This window comes from Penicillium subrubescens (genome assembly GCF_028828155.1).
Source record: "Penicillium subrubescens strain IBT 31985 chromosome Unknown utg000010l_segment0_segment0, whole genome shotgun sequence".
Taxonomy (NCBI): Eukaryota; Fungi; Ascomycota; class Eurotiomycetes; order Eurotiales; family Aspergillaceae; genus Penicillium; species Penicillium subrubescens.
The window spans coordinates 2657116-2673113 of NW_026643160.1; the positions used below are offsets into that span (position 1 = coordinate 2657116).

At 48.9% G+C, this 15998-nt stretch overlaps 6 protein-coding genes across 6 annotated transcripts; 4 read left to right on the plus strand and 2 right to left on the minus strand.

The window, feature by feature from the left end:
• Nucleotides 1–2022: 2022 nt before the first annotated feature.
• Nucleotides 2023–4305, plus strand: N7473_012136 (uncharacterized protein; the record flags this gene model as incomplete). The annotated part of the gene is made up of 2 exons (XM_057158075.1): nt 2023–2133; nt 2191–4305. 2 exons carry the CDS (start codon nt 2023–2025, stop codon nt 4303–4305), a joined length of 2226 nt encoding a protein of 741 aa, XP_057003925.1.
• Nucleotides 4306–5264: 959 nt separating this feature from the next.
• Nucleotides 5265–5613, plus strand: N7473_012137 (uncharacterized protein; the record flags this gene model as incomplete). The annotated part of the gene is made up of 2 exons (XM_057158076.1): nt 5265–5282; nt 5332–5613. 2 exons carry the CDS (start codon nt 5265–5267, stop codon nt 5611–5613), a joined length of 300 nt encoding a protein of 99 aa, XP_057003926.1.
• Nucleotides 5614–5917: 304 nt separating this feature from the next.
• N7473_012138 (intradiol ring-cleavage dioxygenase) lies at nt 5918–7075 on the minus strand (the record flags this gene model as incomplete). Its single annotated transcript, XM_057158077.1, has 1 exon — nt 5918–7075. The coding sequence occupies one exon, from the start codon at nt 7073–7075 to the stop codon at nt 5918–5920; it is 1158 nt and encodes a 385-aa protein (XP_057003927.1).
• A 2799-nt stretch (nt 7076–9874) lies between these two features.
• On the plus strand, nt 9875–10929 carry N7473_012139 (uncharacterized protein; the record flags this gene model as incomplete). Its single annotated transcript, XM_057158078.1, has 2 exons — nt 9875–9930; nt 9984–10929. 2 exons carry the CDS (start codon nt 9875–9877, stop codon nt 10927–10929), a joined length of 1002 nt encoding a protein of 333 aa, XP_057003928.1.
• Nucleotides 10930–11749: 820 nt separating this feature from the next.
• On the plus strand, nt 11750–13373 carry N7473_012140 (class I SAM-dependent methyltransferase; the record flags this gene model as incomplete). Its single annotated transcript, XM_057158079.1, has 11 exons — nt 11750–11782; nt 11836–11888; nt 11945–12001; nt 12052–12081; nt 12132–12173; nt 12237–12312; nt 12370–12410; nt 12460–12485; nt 12539–12725; nt 12796–13224; nt 13277–13373. The coding sequence occupies 11 exons, from the start codon at nt 11750–11752 to the stop codon at nt 13371–13373; spliced, it is 1071 nt and encodes a 356-aa protein (XP_057003929.1).
• A 468-nt stretch (nt 13374–13841) lies between these two features.
• On the minus strand, nt 13842–15187 carry N7473_012141 (isopenicillin N synthase family dioxygenase; the record flags this gene model as incomplete). The annotated part of the gene is made up of 6 exons (XM_057158080.1): nt 13842–13889; nt 13945–14116; nt 14185–14321; nt 14383–14802; nt 14864–14971; nt 15032–15187. The coding sequence occupies 6 exons, from the start codon at nt 15185–15187 to the stop codon at nt 13842–13844; spliced, it is 1041 nt and encodes a 346-aa protein (XP_057003930.1).
• Between the last annotated feature and the right edge of the window lie 811 nt (nt 15188–15998).

The following is a 15998-nucleotide window of genomic DNA, read 5'->3' on the forward strand; positions in this document are numbered from 1 at the left end:
CGGTGTCTTATATCTCTTAAGATGAGTCACGCCGTGGATACGAATAACCCTGTTGATAGACCCTTGCAGAGATATTATTTTCTCCAATGATCTAGACTTTGCTTTTATCGTCGTTGGTGACCTTTTGACATTGCAGCCCCCCGCGTGTGTCTTTTGGAGGATGGAAATCCTCGGTTCTCGGGGTCGCGGGGCTGATGCAGAGATGGATGATCCGCAGCTGGAGCCTTGCGTCGGAGGCTAGTTCAGGATGGGGACTTTTTAGTAATGTAACCTCGAGGTAGATGGCGTCAATAGACAACAAACACTATGAATATTGAGCTTAGCTTATTCGGCCTCCTTAAAGTCTGAGAATACGCGTGTGTGTGGAAAGTGGAACTATGTATTCCTAGAGAGACTTGCTAAATCGACACCCCAAGATTGCTAATTCGACACTCCCACTACCAAAATAGGCTAAGCTCTGGAAGAGGCGAAACCGAACCACTCCAGGGGAACACTGTACATTGAAGGACGTATAGCTATCACGATACTTTTTGATAGGTAATGATTTCCAGTCGTTGTTAAGTGCGATAAGATCGTCATTCAACCAGGGTGCACTCCACCTAATTACTAGCTGGTACGATAAGTATATAGGCTGGCCTCCATTACCTTTTGGGGCATATATACTTTGATCGATCCAGACCACAGCGTTTTCGTGATCTCGAAGATATCCCCAATCCCACCCGTCAAGCCTTGCTCCTTTGAATCTGTATCGAAAGATATCACTGGGCGCTGCCGTCTCTAGAAAATCAGTCACTTCCCGGGTGAACGACCATAACTCTCCAGGTCTTAAGGCCGCAAATGTATTTTGATCGTTGCGACCAAGATTTCTCGGTACTGGATTAAAATATCTAAATCCCAGCGTACCTATAAGGGCCTTCAGATTCATGAGAACACTATTGGTCGTTTTCTCGGTGCCCCAGTCCCAGAGACGGCTTGCCCTCATACCCAGAGGATTTCGTAAAATTGCCCCGATTGGAAAGAATTGAAGTAGACCGCCGGTAATGGTACCTCCTAGAAGACACTAGAGCCTGGAAACAATTCTTTGAAGCAGGGGTCTAGTGTCGATACCTGTTGTGGTCGAGGGGACTTCCTCGTAGCTGACCAGGGCTGATCGAAATGAGATGCCAGCGGCTCGGAATTTCCGAACTGCACCGAAGCAGCATCATACCCGGCTGGCCAAATCCATCCTCGATGGGGTCCCAATAAATAAGCTCTCTGGGAATCATCTGCTTCCCGGGTGATTGTGAAGATGATAGGATTACGACGTTTCAACCTCGACGTCATAGGTCCGGAAATGCTGCCAAAGTAGTCGAAGCACATGTGGAGATCTGTTTTAGAATTGTACGGGCAATTTCCTAGTCAGCAAGGTAATTTTTGGCATGAGAGGTATGCTATGAGGTGTGGGGGTGTCAAATTAGCAACTCTCTACCGAGATGGTCAATTAACATCTTGAGGGACTGCCGCAGTCTCAAGCAATGATAGAAACCCAGTTTTTCTTTCTAGTATCCATATTGAAGTAGACCGGGCCTAAAAGCTATATTATCTGTTATGTAAGTTAATGATTATATCAAATTTCGTCTGTTCTCTCAAGGAAGTTCTGATGAAATGCCAAAAACAGTCTTCTTTTCATTAAGCCACCGCCTTCTCTATGTAGAGAAGAGCTTCATTTACTTCGTATGAAGCTGTAAAGTTATATACTAGGTGAAATAAGAGCTATATAATAGCTTTCATCTGACTATCTATAGTTTCAGCTCCGTTCCGATTAATGCAAAAAACCTTTTACTCCTAATGGCGTGAGTTTCATTCGAGGATTCGCCAGATTCAAGTGGGGCGAAGCTCGGTCTTGCGTTCGGGAACTTTCTGCTCCGAGCACATCCACATCCTCCCCCAGATTGGAATTAATCATTCGGAGAACCTTCTTCCCCCCCCTCCCCCTGGTGAATCTCTCTAGTCGATGCTGTGCCACGAGCCAGATGTCGCACCATGGCGACTGTCAATCGGAATATGTTCGACGCCAGCATCGTGACCGATCGACCTGGCGGGGCCTCGCTGATGGTGCTACCGCTGAACTTGATCGCCCAGATCGTGTCCAATGTCCGTTACCCCAGTTCATTCCATCTGATCGCGCCACTGACATATTGAACCTGTTAGGTCGAGGATACCGGTGACACCGCACGACTATGCCGAACATGTCGCGTGCTCAACTATATGGCCCTTCCCCAGCTCTACCGCAGCTTGACCCTCACCTCCTACGATAAAATCCGTTATCGCGGTGAGCAACCCGAAGGGAGCGGGAGCGCGAGCCCTTTTACAATGGGCCTCAACGCGGTAATTACGAGACCGTACGCGACACTAGTGCGATCAATTACGTTGCGCGGCGATTGGAAGGAAAACGACATCGAAGAACATGCGCAGGTCGGACGGGTGCCGGATTCCTCGATGCTGTTGAACATTGCGGTGCGGGCGGCCGTCGATCGCATGACAAACCTCGAGAGCTTCAGCTGGGAGCTCAACACCAAAATGCTCGAAACTGTCTATATAGGGCTCACAAAGCTGCCCAAACTAACCTCATTAACGATTCGATTCCCCTCCACCCGCCATCCTCAGCCGACATTCGTCCTTCCGGGCATGCCAAACTTGCGCTGCTTGAAGATCACCGACATCGATCCCCTATGCTACCCTGACGACATCTCAACAATCCTACTGAAGAGCAGGAGGCTGCGCGAGCTGAAGCTCCACTGGTCGCCTCGCATGCGCCTCGCGCAAGAACCTAGTGTTTCTCTACATGACTATTTCCGGAAATGCACCGCCGCGAAACAGCCCCTCTCTGTCAAGAAGCTCTCCTTCCAAAATTTATACGCCTTCCACAGCGAAGAATTCAATATCTCGTTTGATCCGACAACCGTTGAAGATGTGACATTTTTGAATGGGTCGGATACTGTTGGCCTGATGAATACCTTTGTCGAAAACAGCTGGCCCACCATGATGCCAGACCGAAAACTCAAGATCAGATCCATGCGGATGGATACTGTTTCGAAGCGAAACTCAGAATTTATTGGAAATTTCAAGGGACTTGAACGATTGTATATCGTCAATGTGTTCGACAATTCCCCCGACTACCTCAATTCTCCACGTCCAGGCATGGGCCCTTCCTCCTCCGCGCTGACACCACCAGTAGTCGATTCCCCAGCTGTCAATGGTACTACGGCGAATTCACCAGCTACCGCGGCCTCTCCAGCAAGCCAATTGAATATTGCGCTGGGTGTACGAGACAGCTATCTTGCAAATATTACCATGAATCACGGTGCAACGTTGCGCCATCTACTCCTCTGCTCCAAGTGGCCCCTCTCCACATCCATGATTGCCCGCCTTGTCCATAGTTGCCCTAACCTGGAGCAACTAGCGCTTGCAACCGATTTTGCCAGTATGGATTCGCTTGGAATGCTCGTCCCATTCCTCCGCAAGCTGGTCGCACTGCGACTTCTCATCCCTGCCGGCTCTCCAGGACCGCAGAGCGGTGCGAACACCAATGCCCCGTCATCAGCCACTAGTACTCAACCCGGAGATGCATATCTCAAATCCTCGGTCCCGAACAGCGTGGCCAATCCACATTTGCTCGCTAAAACGACCATGTACCAATTCCCGAAGGACATCGAAAATATCATCCTGAATGCACGCAGCCTCGCGGACATTGTGGATCTGGACGATGAATTGCTCATTCAAATGATGAGCTATGACCTGGCAGACCAACAAATCTTTGGTAATCTGAAGGTCGTGGGGATGGGTTGGAAAGCCTTTGAGCTCCGCGATCTTTATAAGGCTCCCATCCCGACACGCACAATCTCCGAGAACCAATCTCCTACCTCGGCCGTCGAGACTGGCGCCCCAGATGAGCAAATCAGACCTTCAAATGGAGCGAATGGCCATGCAAGCACTGAGTTTGGTTCTATATACCGGCCTGGTCCTACTCCGTCCAAATCACCCGCTGCACCTTCGACCACTCCCGCAGCCAACATGCCCCCATCTACATTGGGAAAACGCCCACGAGATGATGATTACGATAATACTTACCAACCAGCCTCAGTTGCCAGCGAGACGGCACAGTCCCCTGATCACCCTTTCCGTGATTCAACTCTGGCGAACTGTGGCCACTTCCCGCCCGTTCTCACGAATGACGGATACGTGTATAGACGGCATATGCGACGAGTGGGATGGGAGGTTCTGCGGAACTGGGAAATCTGGGCATTGGATACACAAGATATTTGAGTTTCCTGCTGCAAAAGAACCTCTTTGCTTCTTTCATTTGTCCCCCAGCTCTCATGATACCTGTGCATCTGCCGCGTTATATCATTCAGCGACATCTGGAGTTTGTGCGTTTGCGGGGTCACTAGGCTGGTTTTGTGATTTTATTTTGGGGCTCTCGCATTGCTGGGATAGAGCGGGAGTCGGGGGTTTAGCTCTAGATGGTGGTAATTCGGTGGATGACAGCAGGTGATCTGCTTATTGATTCAAGCTGTGAGCATGTGTATGCTATGTGGTAATATACCGCCAGAATGTAATTCCTTATACCCCTGAGAGACTTCTTGCATGCCGGCAATCTGGATGAGATCAATTTGTTCTGTTTCTAGACGGGACCGGTTTAACGGCAGGCATCTGGGACTATGAGCTTGGGAATAGCTTATTATGATGGCCGCGTGGCCTTTTTCAGCACAAAGCTTGAAGTTGGATTCTAGGAAAGTACGGTCAAAGATACTCCCCACGCTTGGATTGTCGATGGTCCCCTCAAGCTGTGATATTCATGTCCCGGTTTACCTTTGACAGCTGGGTTGAAAGGTATAGAGATCTTCCCAGATATTGTCCGACGGACCAACATGGTCCATATCAGTGACCAGCAAGGTTGCCCCGCAACGCTTCTGATATTTTTCAAATATACCAATTTCCCTTCATTAAATCTGTCTCCCTCATATTGACACGGACAGGAGGGGGGGAGAGAATCCCCCGATATGCATTCAGCCGTCCCAGCCCTAAACTGGAACTCAACTCCACACGATCCTCTTAACACACTCAGGTTATTGGTTGTTTCTAGGACCCGAAATAAACTACAGTATTCGAATCCACACTAACCTTGATGTACAGTCCCTGCAGAGAGGATGAAACCTGGGATCTTCGTCATCGACTCAGAGCTTGGCTCGCAAAGTTGAATACCCGAAGTAACTCCTTTCCACATGGCCCGTTCACAACCTGTCCGATGCTGCCACCGATGTCTACGATACTTACGGCTACCAATTCCAGCCCCGTGTTGACGGTGACTTTGTTGCCGATACTTATGAGTCGCAGCTCTACCAGGGCCGTTTCAACTTCGATGGCCCCTTTGTCATCGCCCACGTACAGCACGAGAACAACGGCTCGCCTACTTCTGGCGTCAACACTACTGCAGATGTTGAGGCTGAGCTTCGAGCTTTCTTCCCGGCCATCACGGATGATATGGTCGCCGAGATCATGGAGGTTTTCCCCGAGTCTGACTACACTAGCCCTGGCTACCGCTTCGCGGACATGGCTAAAGTAAAAGGATAGGTTGATTGAGCCATGCTTTCATTGTCGCATCGCTGTGCGTAAATTCACTAATAGAACGTCATACGATAGCCCATAAATCAGCCCAGAAGTTTGAATAAAAGCAATGCTATTGGCAACGGCTAAATCACTTAAGGCGGATACAGAGTATAGGACATATTCTACTCTAGCCTTGTTGTCACCAACAAAAATTGCCCGCAAACCTTTAGACTGCTGACATCCACCTCTGGTGACCCCACGGCCAACTCACTAAACCAGCAACGGCCCAGAGTCACCAGGTTTCCCAATTCAACCTCTTGCAAGGAATTTAGAAGGGTGAGCCACCAGAGCCACCAGGGCCAGATGAGCCACCAGGGCCAGATGAGCCTCCAGACCCTCCGGTGCTTCCACTGCTTCCAGTACTTCCTCCGGAAACACTGTCAGTACCACCACCAGACTCAGCAACACCACCGCTAGCGGTGTACACAAAGCTATAGTTCGGATCATAGGTGGCAGAAGTGTCAACAGCAACAGTAGTCCAACCAAGCAGGCCATCACTCAGACTATCACCGAGCCAGACGTAGTTCAGAACCGGGTCCGAAGTAGTGCCCTCAGTCTCATCAGAGAAGACTCGGTCCTCAGCATTGGTGGTGAGAGTGACAGTGTTGGAACTATACGGGGAAGTAGCCTCAACCTCGGTGATGAGATCTTGATCCCAGAAGAGCTGGCCGATGTGCGCGACAGTACCGCCAGTTATAGTTCCATTGGCCAGGACAGTGACGTTCAAGTGGGCGACGATGTGGTGGTGAGTCGTACGTCCAGAGTAATGACCGGGGAAGAGAGTGTTGAAAGACACAACACCATCGCTGTCAGTGGGCTGAATACCACGCAGGAAAGTAGCGTCGATGTTGGAAGTATCGGCAGTGTTGCCGTTACCCTGAGAAACGACGCCGGAATAGACACCAGTAGCATTGCAGTTCCAGATATCAGCATACAGATCCTCAATACCCTCGCAGGTATTGACATCGACAAACTGAACGTCAAAGATGACTGGCACACCCTCCTGTCCTTCCTGGAGGTCGGATCGAACCAGTTCACCCTTAACATAGAAGGGACCGGTTTCACCCTCAGGGTTCAACACGCAGGTAGAGCTGCTACTGAACAGCGAGTCCGCCGAAGTGTCGGTGGTAATGCTCGAGTCATCCACCAGGTGAGAAGTAGCGAGGACATCATCGGTATCACGAGCGACTAGCTGACGACGGTGCAGATCGTACAGGCTACGACGACGAACCGCGGCTCGAGCATTGAGGCCGTTTGCCTCGAATCGCTTGGCACATTTTTCGAGACCACGACGAGTATGCTTTCGGAACTCGCGCTTCATGAGCTCAGCCCGGGCATCGTGTTTTTCATGTTCACCTGGGTGAGCCAGCGCGAATGGAATGGTCATGCCTACAAGGCAGAGATTCCATAGAGCAGTAAATCGCATGTTGAAGAGGTACCGAGATCTTCTTTTTGTCAAAAGAGGTCAAAAGAGGTCAAAAGAATAGAATAAGATCTGCTTTGCTGGACAATGCTTCCTGAAATGCCATTATCGCTGCGGCCTTTGACACCCCTTTTATACTTTGCCTTCGTTGATGATACTGGGATGATTGCATCTTCACTTTGCCCCGCGTCGAGACTTCGACATTCAAGGGTGTATAGGTCAATATGCCTGGATGACGACGTCTCTTCTTCCCCCGAGTCGGCTGCTGCGTAATCTTTTCTTGCAATTGGCTGGGAGTGTTCACAACTGCCAAGCCGAAACAGGCCAAGCACTCGCCAAGGAGGCTAAGATGTCGGCCACGCACCCCCGGATCTTGACCTTGCCTATTCCGCTGCGGGGGGTGATAAAGATTCATCCGCCAGCTTGAATATGGAAGCTTCTTGGTGGATATTGAGTGTCCATGATAGGCTCGAAATGCAGCCACTCTGCGCTGCCAAGAATATGATGAATAGTGATCGACATGGCAAACAGCGGAGTCCCGGAGCAGGGTGTTAGCTCCAATTTAAGCTTACACGAGGAACAGAGCTATACATTTTCCCGATGGGATTGAGGCTTCGTGAAAGGGATTGTGATTAGAATGTGACAAACCTTGCTCTCTCGTAGTGACAGTTGGTAGGTGCAAATTTGGAGGTATTAAAATGTATTTGACTGCTTTATGCCTTTCTTTCACTCATTGCCGGGCACCAGATTGGGCAACATCGATACGGGACCATGCAAATTATCAAAGGAAAAATAGGTGCGAGGGAGCCCCTCAAAGTGGCGTTGGCTGAAACCTTTTCTTCAACATACATGGTGCCTATGGCTGTTGAGTATACAGGTACTATCCATCCGTGTCGATCATGCGGACGTGCCGCTTTTGGAACGGACACCACTGTACAGTAAATGAATTGTCATCTCGGCAAAATCTCGAAGCCATGTTATGAAATCCTCTGGACGCGTCAGCACCAACCGGGAAAATACCTCGGCGGTAATATAGCACGGGCTCGGGAGTATACGCAGGTGCGTACAGTATATGCATGTTTCCCCGACGCTAACTATTTGGAGCATGAAGAAATATAGCCTTACGCCACGATTATTGACCTTGTGGACTGGTGTGGGTCTCGATCGAGTATCAATGCGTATATTCAGACCTCGGAGCACATCCACACCGCTGAGTAAACAATCCATCCCTGGTGAGTCCCTGAAAATTGTCGATGCGCCTTGTAGAGTATCGTCTTGCCTTGCCATGGGCGTAAGCGAGGCAAGAAGTCAAGTTATTGTTCCCACTTGACGATATTGCAATTTACGAATATGTTGTTCTTGGTCATTCTAGTGTCAGTCTGTCTCCCCCAACCTCAAGTCCCTGGGAAAAAAAATTTTACACATTGTTCAAAGCTCAATATTCCGAATAACTTGGACATTCACTGTTGACTCTCAGCTAATGTACGCGTGAAATGTGGATTGAAATTAACTGTAGAGAGGCCCCTACCGTCCAAGTTTGCTTTTGTTTCATTGTTCTTTCACGGCAATATGCCCGTATGGATCCTTCAGCCAGCTAAGGCACTTTCGTTTTACAACTTCCTTTCTTCTGTAAGTCTTTACGAACCAAAAATCCATCAACTTTACAAAGGCGAAGGATATAAGCCCCGGAGATATCGCACTCGGTCTCGTGATCCCCGGCGACAATGCTCACGGTCAACCCATTGAAGGGAATCCCTTCCATGAGTCCAGAAGTGATAGGCCAGGAAGTGGTGGTAATATCTGAGTATATGTCCCATCTCACACACAGTCTAGTGTTGGGAATTGCCGTCTGCCTTGCCTACTCCATTTCTGACTCGGTCTTTCCCAACTATCTAGCTGCCAGTTTGGCCCAAAATCTAATGATTTCCACAGCACAGTTTCGAGATCGATAATTTTACACTTTCAAAGACAGCGACGACATTTTCTGTGGGAGAAATTCATACGACCCGGAGATTTTGCGTAATTCAATGAGAGCATCTACGAGTACTTCAGTGTGGATACATTGTGTCTGAATAGCTCAAATTATGCCATGATATCCACTGATACGACTATCATTCCACCTTGACGAGCAGCAGCACCGTTACAGGCATTTGCTGTCGCATCGTTCGTTGTTGCACAGATTAGTTGTCACGGACTCTGTGCCGTGCAACAGAGTTCCAAAAGGCTGATCCAGAAGCTTACAGCTAGCTACTACAGCACAGGTGACCTATGTTCAATTAGCCGGTTCATTGGGTAGTTAAAGCGTGTAGCGAAGACATTGGCTCAGGCTGTACGGTTGCGGGGTCAACCCACTTCCCCACCGCTAGATGATAGAGCAATACTTGCTGATGCGTTCACTAAAGGAAAGTGAATGGAGAAATTGGTCGGATAAAGATCCGTTTACCCGGCGAAGTGGGGTCAGGATGCAGCACACGAGATGATCACGAATCGTAAACTGGCCCACTCAGTGATGCGCTACGCGTAAGACACCTGTTTAGGGGTGAGATCAATGCATGGTTGAAGGTATAGAACCCAATTGGGACGCCGACTCTCCCCATCATGAGTCAGCGTCTCTGCTTTTTTTTTTTTTTCTTTGATTTCTCCGTCGTTTATTAGATGGCACTTTCTATTCTGGCCCTTTCCTTCCACTGGCATTACTCCTAGGTATTAGAGCCCATCATAGTCATATTGTGCAGAAGTTGAAGCCTGCTGGTATTGATTTTCCTGTCCGCATAGACTGGGCTATTGATAATCACTACAATCATGACCGCCTCCACTACTACCACGACCTCCGTATCCCTGAATCATTCTTCTTTCAGGTAAGCATATCTATTTTTATCCTGAACGAACCCAATCTGATAGACGAGGTCAGACTCACCGGACCATACGGGGACTGGCGTGACGATCTTCAATCCCAGGGTTTTGCGGTAGTGAAGAACGTAATTACCCAAGAGAAAGCCAAGTACTACCAACAGAAAGCACTGGACTGGCTCACATCATTCAATACACCTCTGGATTTGAATAATCCAGCAACTTGGACGGTCGAAAACCTGCCATATCAGAGCAAGGTAAACACCTTCAACAAGTATGCCGTCTCTCATGAAAAATTCATGTGGGAGGCTCGCATGGAACCCAAGGTTCTGGAAGCATTTTCCAAAATCTGGGAAACTGAAAAGCTACTCGTCTCCTTCGATGCCTTGAATGTCACTTTGCCAAACAGAGTGGACAAGCCAGCCCAAAAGCCATGGCCGCATGTTGACCAGTCACCTTTACGTCGGGGCCTTCATTGCGTTCAAGGTATTATCAACTTGAGCCAGGCCGGTCCCGAAGACGGATCTCTCATCGTGCTTCCCCGCTCCAATACAGTCATGGAACAGTTTCTCGATACTCGGACTGACCCATCGAATTGGAAGACAAAGGAGCTTCAATTGATTAGTGAAGATGACATGAAGTGGTTTCAAGAGCGAGATATGAAGCCCCTGAAAGTCACGGCTGAGCCTGGCGACTTGATTCTCTGGGACTCGCGCACCGTTCATTGGGGTGGAGAGCCCAGCGCCCAAAGCAACACAATTCGAACTGTTATCTATGCATCATACTCGCCCACGGAGTGGGCGACAGCAGAGTCATTGGAGCGAAAGAGAGGAGCATTTGAGGCGTTTCAAGCGACCACGCACTGGGCTCACGATAATATCACCCCTCGTGAAAAGGAAGCTTACCTCCCTGACGGTAGCCTGGATCCGCGCAATCGATCCGAACCACTCGAGAAACCAGAACATACCGAGGGATTGCTCCAGCTCGCGGGTGTTAAGCCGTATTGATGCAATGAGCCGAAGATGCTAGTTACCTTGAGTCTTGGGAGATAGGTGTCGATTGAGGAAAACAGGTCTGACAGCTAGAGAGATGAAAAGAGACTAAGATACGGATAGCGCTTGATGACGAAATATCATGTGATCATTATCCGAGCCGAAGTTGTACACATTCTTATTGTTATGTATCCCGCAGATTTTATGACATGATTAAATTGCGAGACCAACTGTCATAATTTCGCCGACAGAGTCTTACAGACTCTACGCGAGGTTCGAGCCCCGCTATGGCTGGGCACTAATGTAGCCTGTTCCGCTTATGGTAATGAAGATGAGGTAATATCCTAATTTAAGCCAATCATCTCGCGATACCAAGCATACGTGTCCGAGTTGATGGTGATGCAGATGAAAGAAATACAAACAATCACTTTGTGTTTATCACGTGAGAACATTATCAGAAAACGAATTATTCAGACTTTGGGATCACTCGTCGCCAGCAAGAAGGAGGTTTTCATATTTAGGGTAGTCACTATTCTAATCGCTCCACCATATAGCTAGCTTCTTAGTAAATTCCTAATCCTTGAATTGATGTTCCTTTGTATATCATCGTCCTTTGATCTTATCTAACGCAGATGCCTATCAGATACATATCTTGGTAGCGTGGCGAGCTGATCCGAATCCATCGATGGTCTGAGCGGACTCCGGAGCCCCGCTACCTATGCTTATGCTGACCCCCTGGCCTTTCTCTCCTTTCCATGCGGTTCAAACCCTGCGATTTACAATCGCGTTGGCGTCAAAACTCTAACTTCAGCACACAACGAAAGCAGTCGCAATCATGGTCGACCACAAGGGCGATGATATCGCGGTGGTGAGTAGTGCGCGCACATTCCGACGAGTTTCCAGTGCTCACCTCTCGCTTAGGATCCCTACTTCTATTCCATGAAGAGGAATGAGGAACCGGATGATTTCCGATCGTGAGTCTCGGACTGACTCATATGCGGTGTTGCATGGTTGTCTTATTTTTGTCTAGGGAGACTACCTCAATCGCATCCACGATCGCGAGGGGGCGCTTGGAAAATGGCCGAAGGTCAGTGCATTCTAGCCGAGGCTTAGTACAGCAACTGACTCGCAGCATAGATACCAAGCGACGAAAGAAGATAACTACTGGTCGGTCAGAGTGTCTCTATATCAAAGATACAAAGACTGACCATCCGCAGGGGCCCATCAGATGAGCAGCAATTCGAGGCATTCGAAATTAGGTGAGTTTTGTCCCCAAAACTCTTACGTCGGGGAGAGAAGATAACCAGTATCGACATGCGAAGTCACATCTTGTTCCTTGTGCTAGATTACAACCAACCGAATCCTCTTTTCCGTGCCCCCATTGGCGATTCACCCAAGGTAGATTGCCCATGATTCGATCTTACTGATTTCGAATGAGCTGATCACCCGGAGTAGCACATCCTCGACATTGGAACAGGAAAGGGAAGCTGGGCAATGTAAGTCAATGAGCACTAATGCAAGCAACCATCCCTAACAATTCCACAGCGACGCTGCGGATCTCTATCCGACAGGTAACCGGATTCCGAGCAGGACTTTGCTATGTTGAAATACTGACGCGTGACAGCGACTATTCGCGGAGTGGATCTCTTCCCACCACCCGTGACCTGGATGCCTCCAAACTGCGTCTTTGAGGTGGACGACGTGCTCCGAGAATGGACTTGGAGAGAGCCGTTTGACTTCATTCATTTGCGTATGATGTATGGAAGCTTCGATCCAGAGGGATGGAACCTGGTGTATAAACAGGCCTACGAGTAAGCATTGAGCATCACCGCTCAACGATTATCACTGTGAGATCCCGGTCTTACGTTCTTTACCTCATAGTGCACTGATTCCCGGTGGGTGGATCGAGCAAGTGGAGATGGATATTCGAGTCCGCAGCGACGACGGTACCCTGAAACCAGACAGCCTTCTAGCTGGCTGGGGTGATCTGTTTCTGAAGTGCTCTGAGCGAGCTGGTCGGTCGCTCAGAACCCAGGAGACGATGCGTGGCGCAATGGAGGAAGCCGGCTTCATAGATGCGCATGAAGACCTACAAAAGGTTCCCCTTGGACCTTGGGCCAAGGATAAAATCTTAAAGGAGGCTGGTCAGCTCCAGTATGCTCATTGGAGCGCTGCCATTGAGGGCTGGGCAATGTGGCTTCTTACTAAGTACGGAGACCCAGAGCCGTGGACTCCTGAGGAGGTACAAATCTATCTGGCCAAAGTGCGCGTGGAATTGAAGGATCCACACGTACACCGCTGGGGATACATGTGAGTTCCCAATCTTCTCTGGGCTGTTATTGTCATGTACTAATGAATCCAGTCGCCGTGTCTGGGCAAGGAAGCCTACGGTCGATGAATTACAGGCGAACAGGCCGAAGATCGAGGAGCCGAAGATCAAGAGTGAGCCTTCGCCTTAGGGCTGCTCCCTTTCTTACAGATCATCACCAAGGAGCGAAAGCCACAAAAAAAATGTTTTGATTTTCTGCAGGGCAATATTGATGTTGTGGAATGACTCACTTTCGGAGTGGCTTATTGAGATTTTACCTGTCCCTTAGCCGTCCTTGCCGATTAACTTCTGTGCTCTATTCCCCTTTAGTTTCCGAAATTCATTCCTGAAACTGTGCCCCTTCGTACGTAGAGCAGCCTCCCCTTTCCCTCCAAATCACGAAGGAGCCCCTACAACTGGATGTGTTGTCAATTGCAGCATCCATTCGGAGCAGAGATTTTCTCTCGAGCAAGGCACATTTCCCCTGACATACATCCGTAACATCTTCAACTGTCCTTGATTTTGGGCTAGAACTACCTAATTTAAATTATAACTGCTGATTTCCCACTCAAGATCCAGCTACACCAGTCCTATTTTTCGGTAAGACCTCCCAAGTCATCTAGCCTTCAAAGCCCACATAGGCCCTTGAAAGCTTCTCACGGACCCACTAAGTCAGTCGCAATTAGTAGTGGTCTAAAACGGTTTCGAAGCCTATCACTTACATCCCCAGCTTTGAAGGGTGGTCTACAAGGGGGACTCTCGCTTGACGTATATTTCTCCAAAACAGAGACTGTGGCGTCGTAGTCAACGCCAAAGAAGAAAGGAATTGAATATCGTTCTTCTCCTGAGAGATTATTCACGCGGTGAATTGTTGACTTGAAAGTTTTGTTGGTCCTTCACAGGTTATTCAGACCCGGAGGCCACGGAGAATTCGGACGAAGTATTTTGATAATGGTACTTACCAAGTAGACAAACAGTCGGCGATATTAACAACTAGTGTGCCTGGAATAGGGGGTGCCAGAATCCAGTCACCCTTGTGATTGAGAACTTCGAGGCCGGGAACTTTTCCCTGAGAGAGTACCGTAAAGCATTCCCAATCCTATATTGGAGAAGGTGATGAACGAACATTCAATAACAGAATATATCTCAAATAGACTCACCGTGTGCGCTCCAAGTCCTTCTTGCACTTCCCCGGCTACCGGCTGGGCGGGGTAATGCATCATCCTCGACGTCACTCCTGGCGTACGGATACTAGAATCAAAGTATGTTTCAGGCAATCCAAGTGCAAGCGCAAATATCTTCATCATCTTGCGGCAAAGATCCAGGGCTGAAACGCAATATTTGATATACATCTCAGAGAATCCGGATAGTGTCTCCTCATCTGGCCACTGGTTGTCGCCATAGAGTTCATAAGGGTCTGAAGGAAGAAGAGCGTCTTTAGACTTGCTGGAGTCCATAGCGACTTCATAACCAATGTCAAATGCCTCTGAAAGGACGCCGACTGCTTTTTCCTCCGGGATGGGATCGTCTTCGGTGCCGGTGGACTTTTCGCCGCCTATCGGGCTGTATCCGCGAAATTTCTAGTGGAAGGTTAGTATACATCAGTATCCAAGACACAAGTGAGGGTTTAGAAGCAGTAACCTGGGAATTTCCAATGTAGAATTTCATCTTGTCCTCCTCCGGAAGGTCGAAGAAACGTGCCGCTGCATCATGGATTCCGTCCACCAGGGAATCTGGAATACCATGATTCTAGATGTATGAGTAACATATCAGCACCAGAATATGCGACTAGTGGGGTGGAAATGGTACCTTGATGTAGAAGAATCCAACCTGCGTGCAAGCCTCAAAAATGGTTTGAGCGAGCTTCTGGCGTCCCTCGAGAGATGCACTGTCGATGCTAGATAAATCAATGACAGGAATGTGATCACAGTTTGCGAGCTGTGAGGAATCAGTCTGTTGAATCATGATGTCTTGGTCTTCTTCCTTTGTCACAAGTTGAGGAAATGTTTCGTCGTGAACAAGTTATCGAGCGGGGAAATTGGTGGTAGGTTCCTGCTCGGCCGAGGAAAGTCGAAGCGATCTTATCTTCTGGTCGCGTATGTACCCCTCGTATCTCCACATCTTCAGTACTCACTACCTTTCCGTATCGCTTCCAATCCAAGCATAAGCTGACTGATTAAACTAACGGACTTGGTTCCGACGGCTTGAGTACGTTTCTAGTGGGTGAAGATGCATCGTATTATCTAGTCTCAAGATGTGCTTACCCCTCTTCCCGATCCCCGGACTGAATCTTCATTTCTTCGATGCATGAACCATGCAGCCGCACCCATGCGCTTGGTAGGCCAATCAGGTTACTGCCTTTAAAATGTTCCACCCCAAATGCCGAGTTCAGGACGGGTCACTGTGATTCCGAGTCTAGCACGCTCCGAAGATACACATACCAGCTGATGGCCTGCGGGTGACCGTGTGCCAATACGCCAAAGAAACAGGCCAAACAGTCCACTGTTCCCGAGACGGGCCAAGATCATCTACCATTTAGAAGACAACCCAAGTCACCCCTTAAGCAGGTTCATTCAATACCCAGGCGATGAGCGTGTGGCGGCGAACAAGCGAACCAAGATGTTTGGGCATGTTGGCTGTAGAGCCGAATGATGTGAATACGCATGGAGACTTAACTAGACGGGAGTTTAATTTATCCTAATTCTGGCATTACAGGTTTGAATGACTCGTCTGCGAGTACGGAGTATATCATAGCCAGGTTGGCCCCACGGATGGC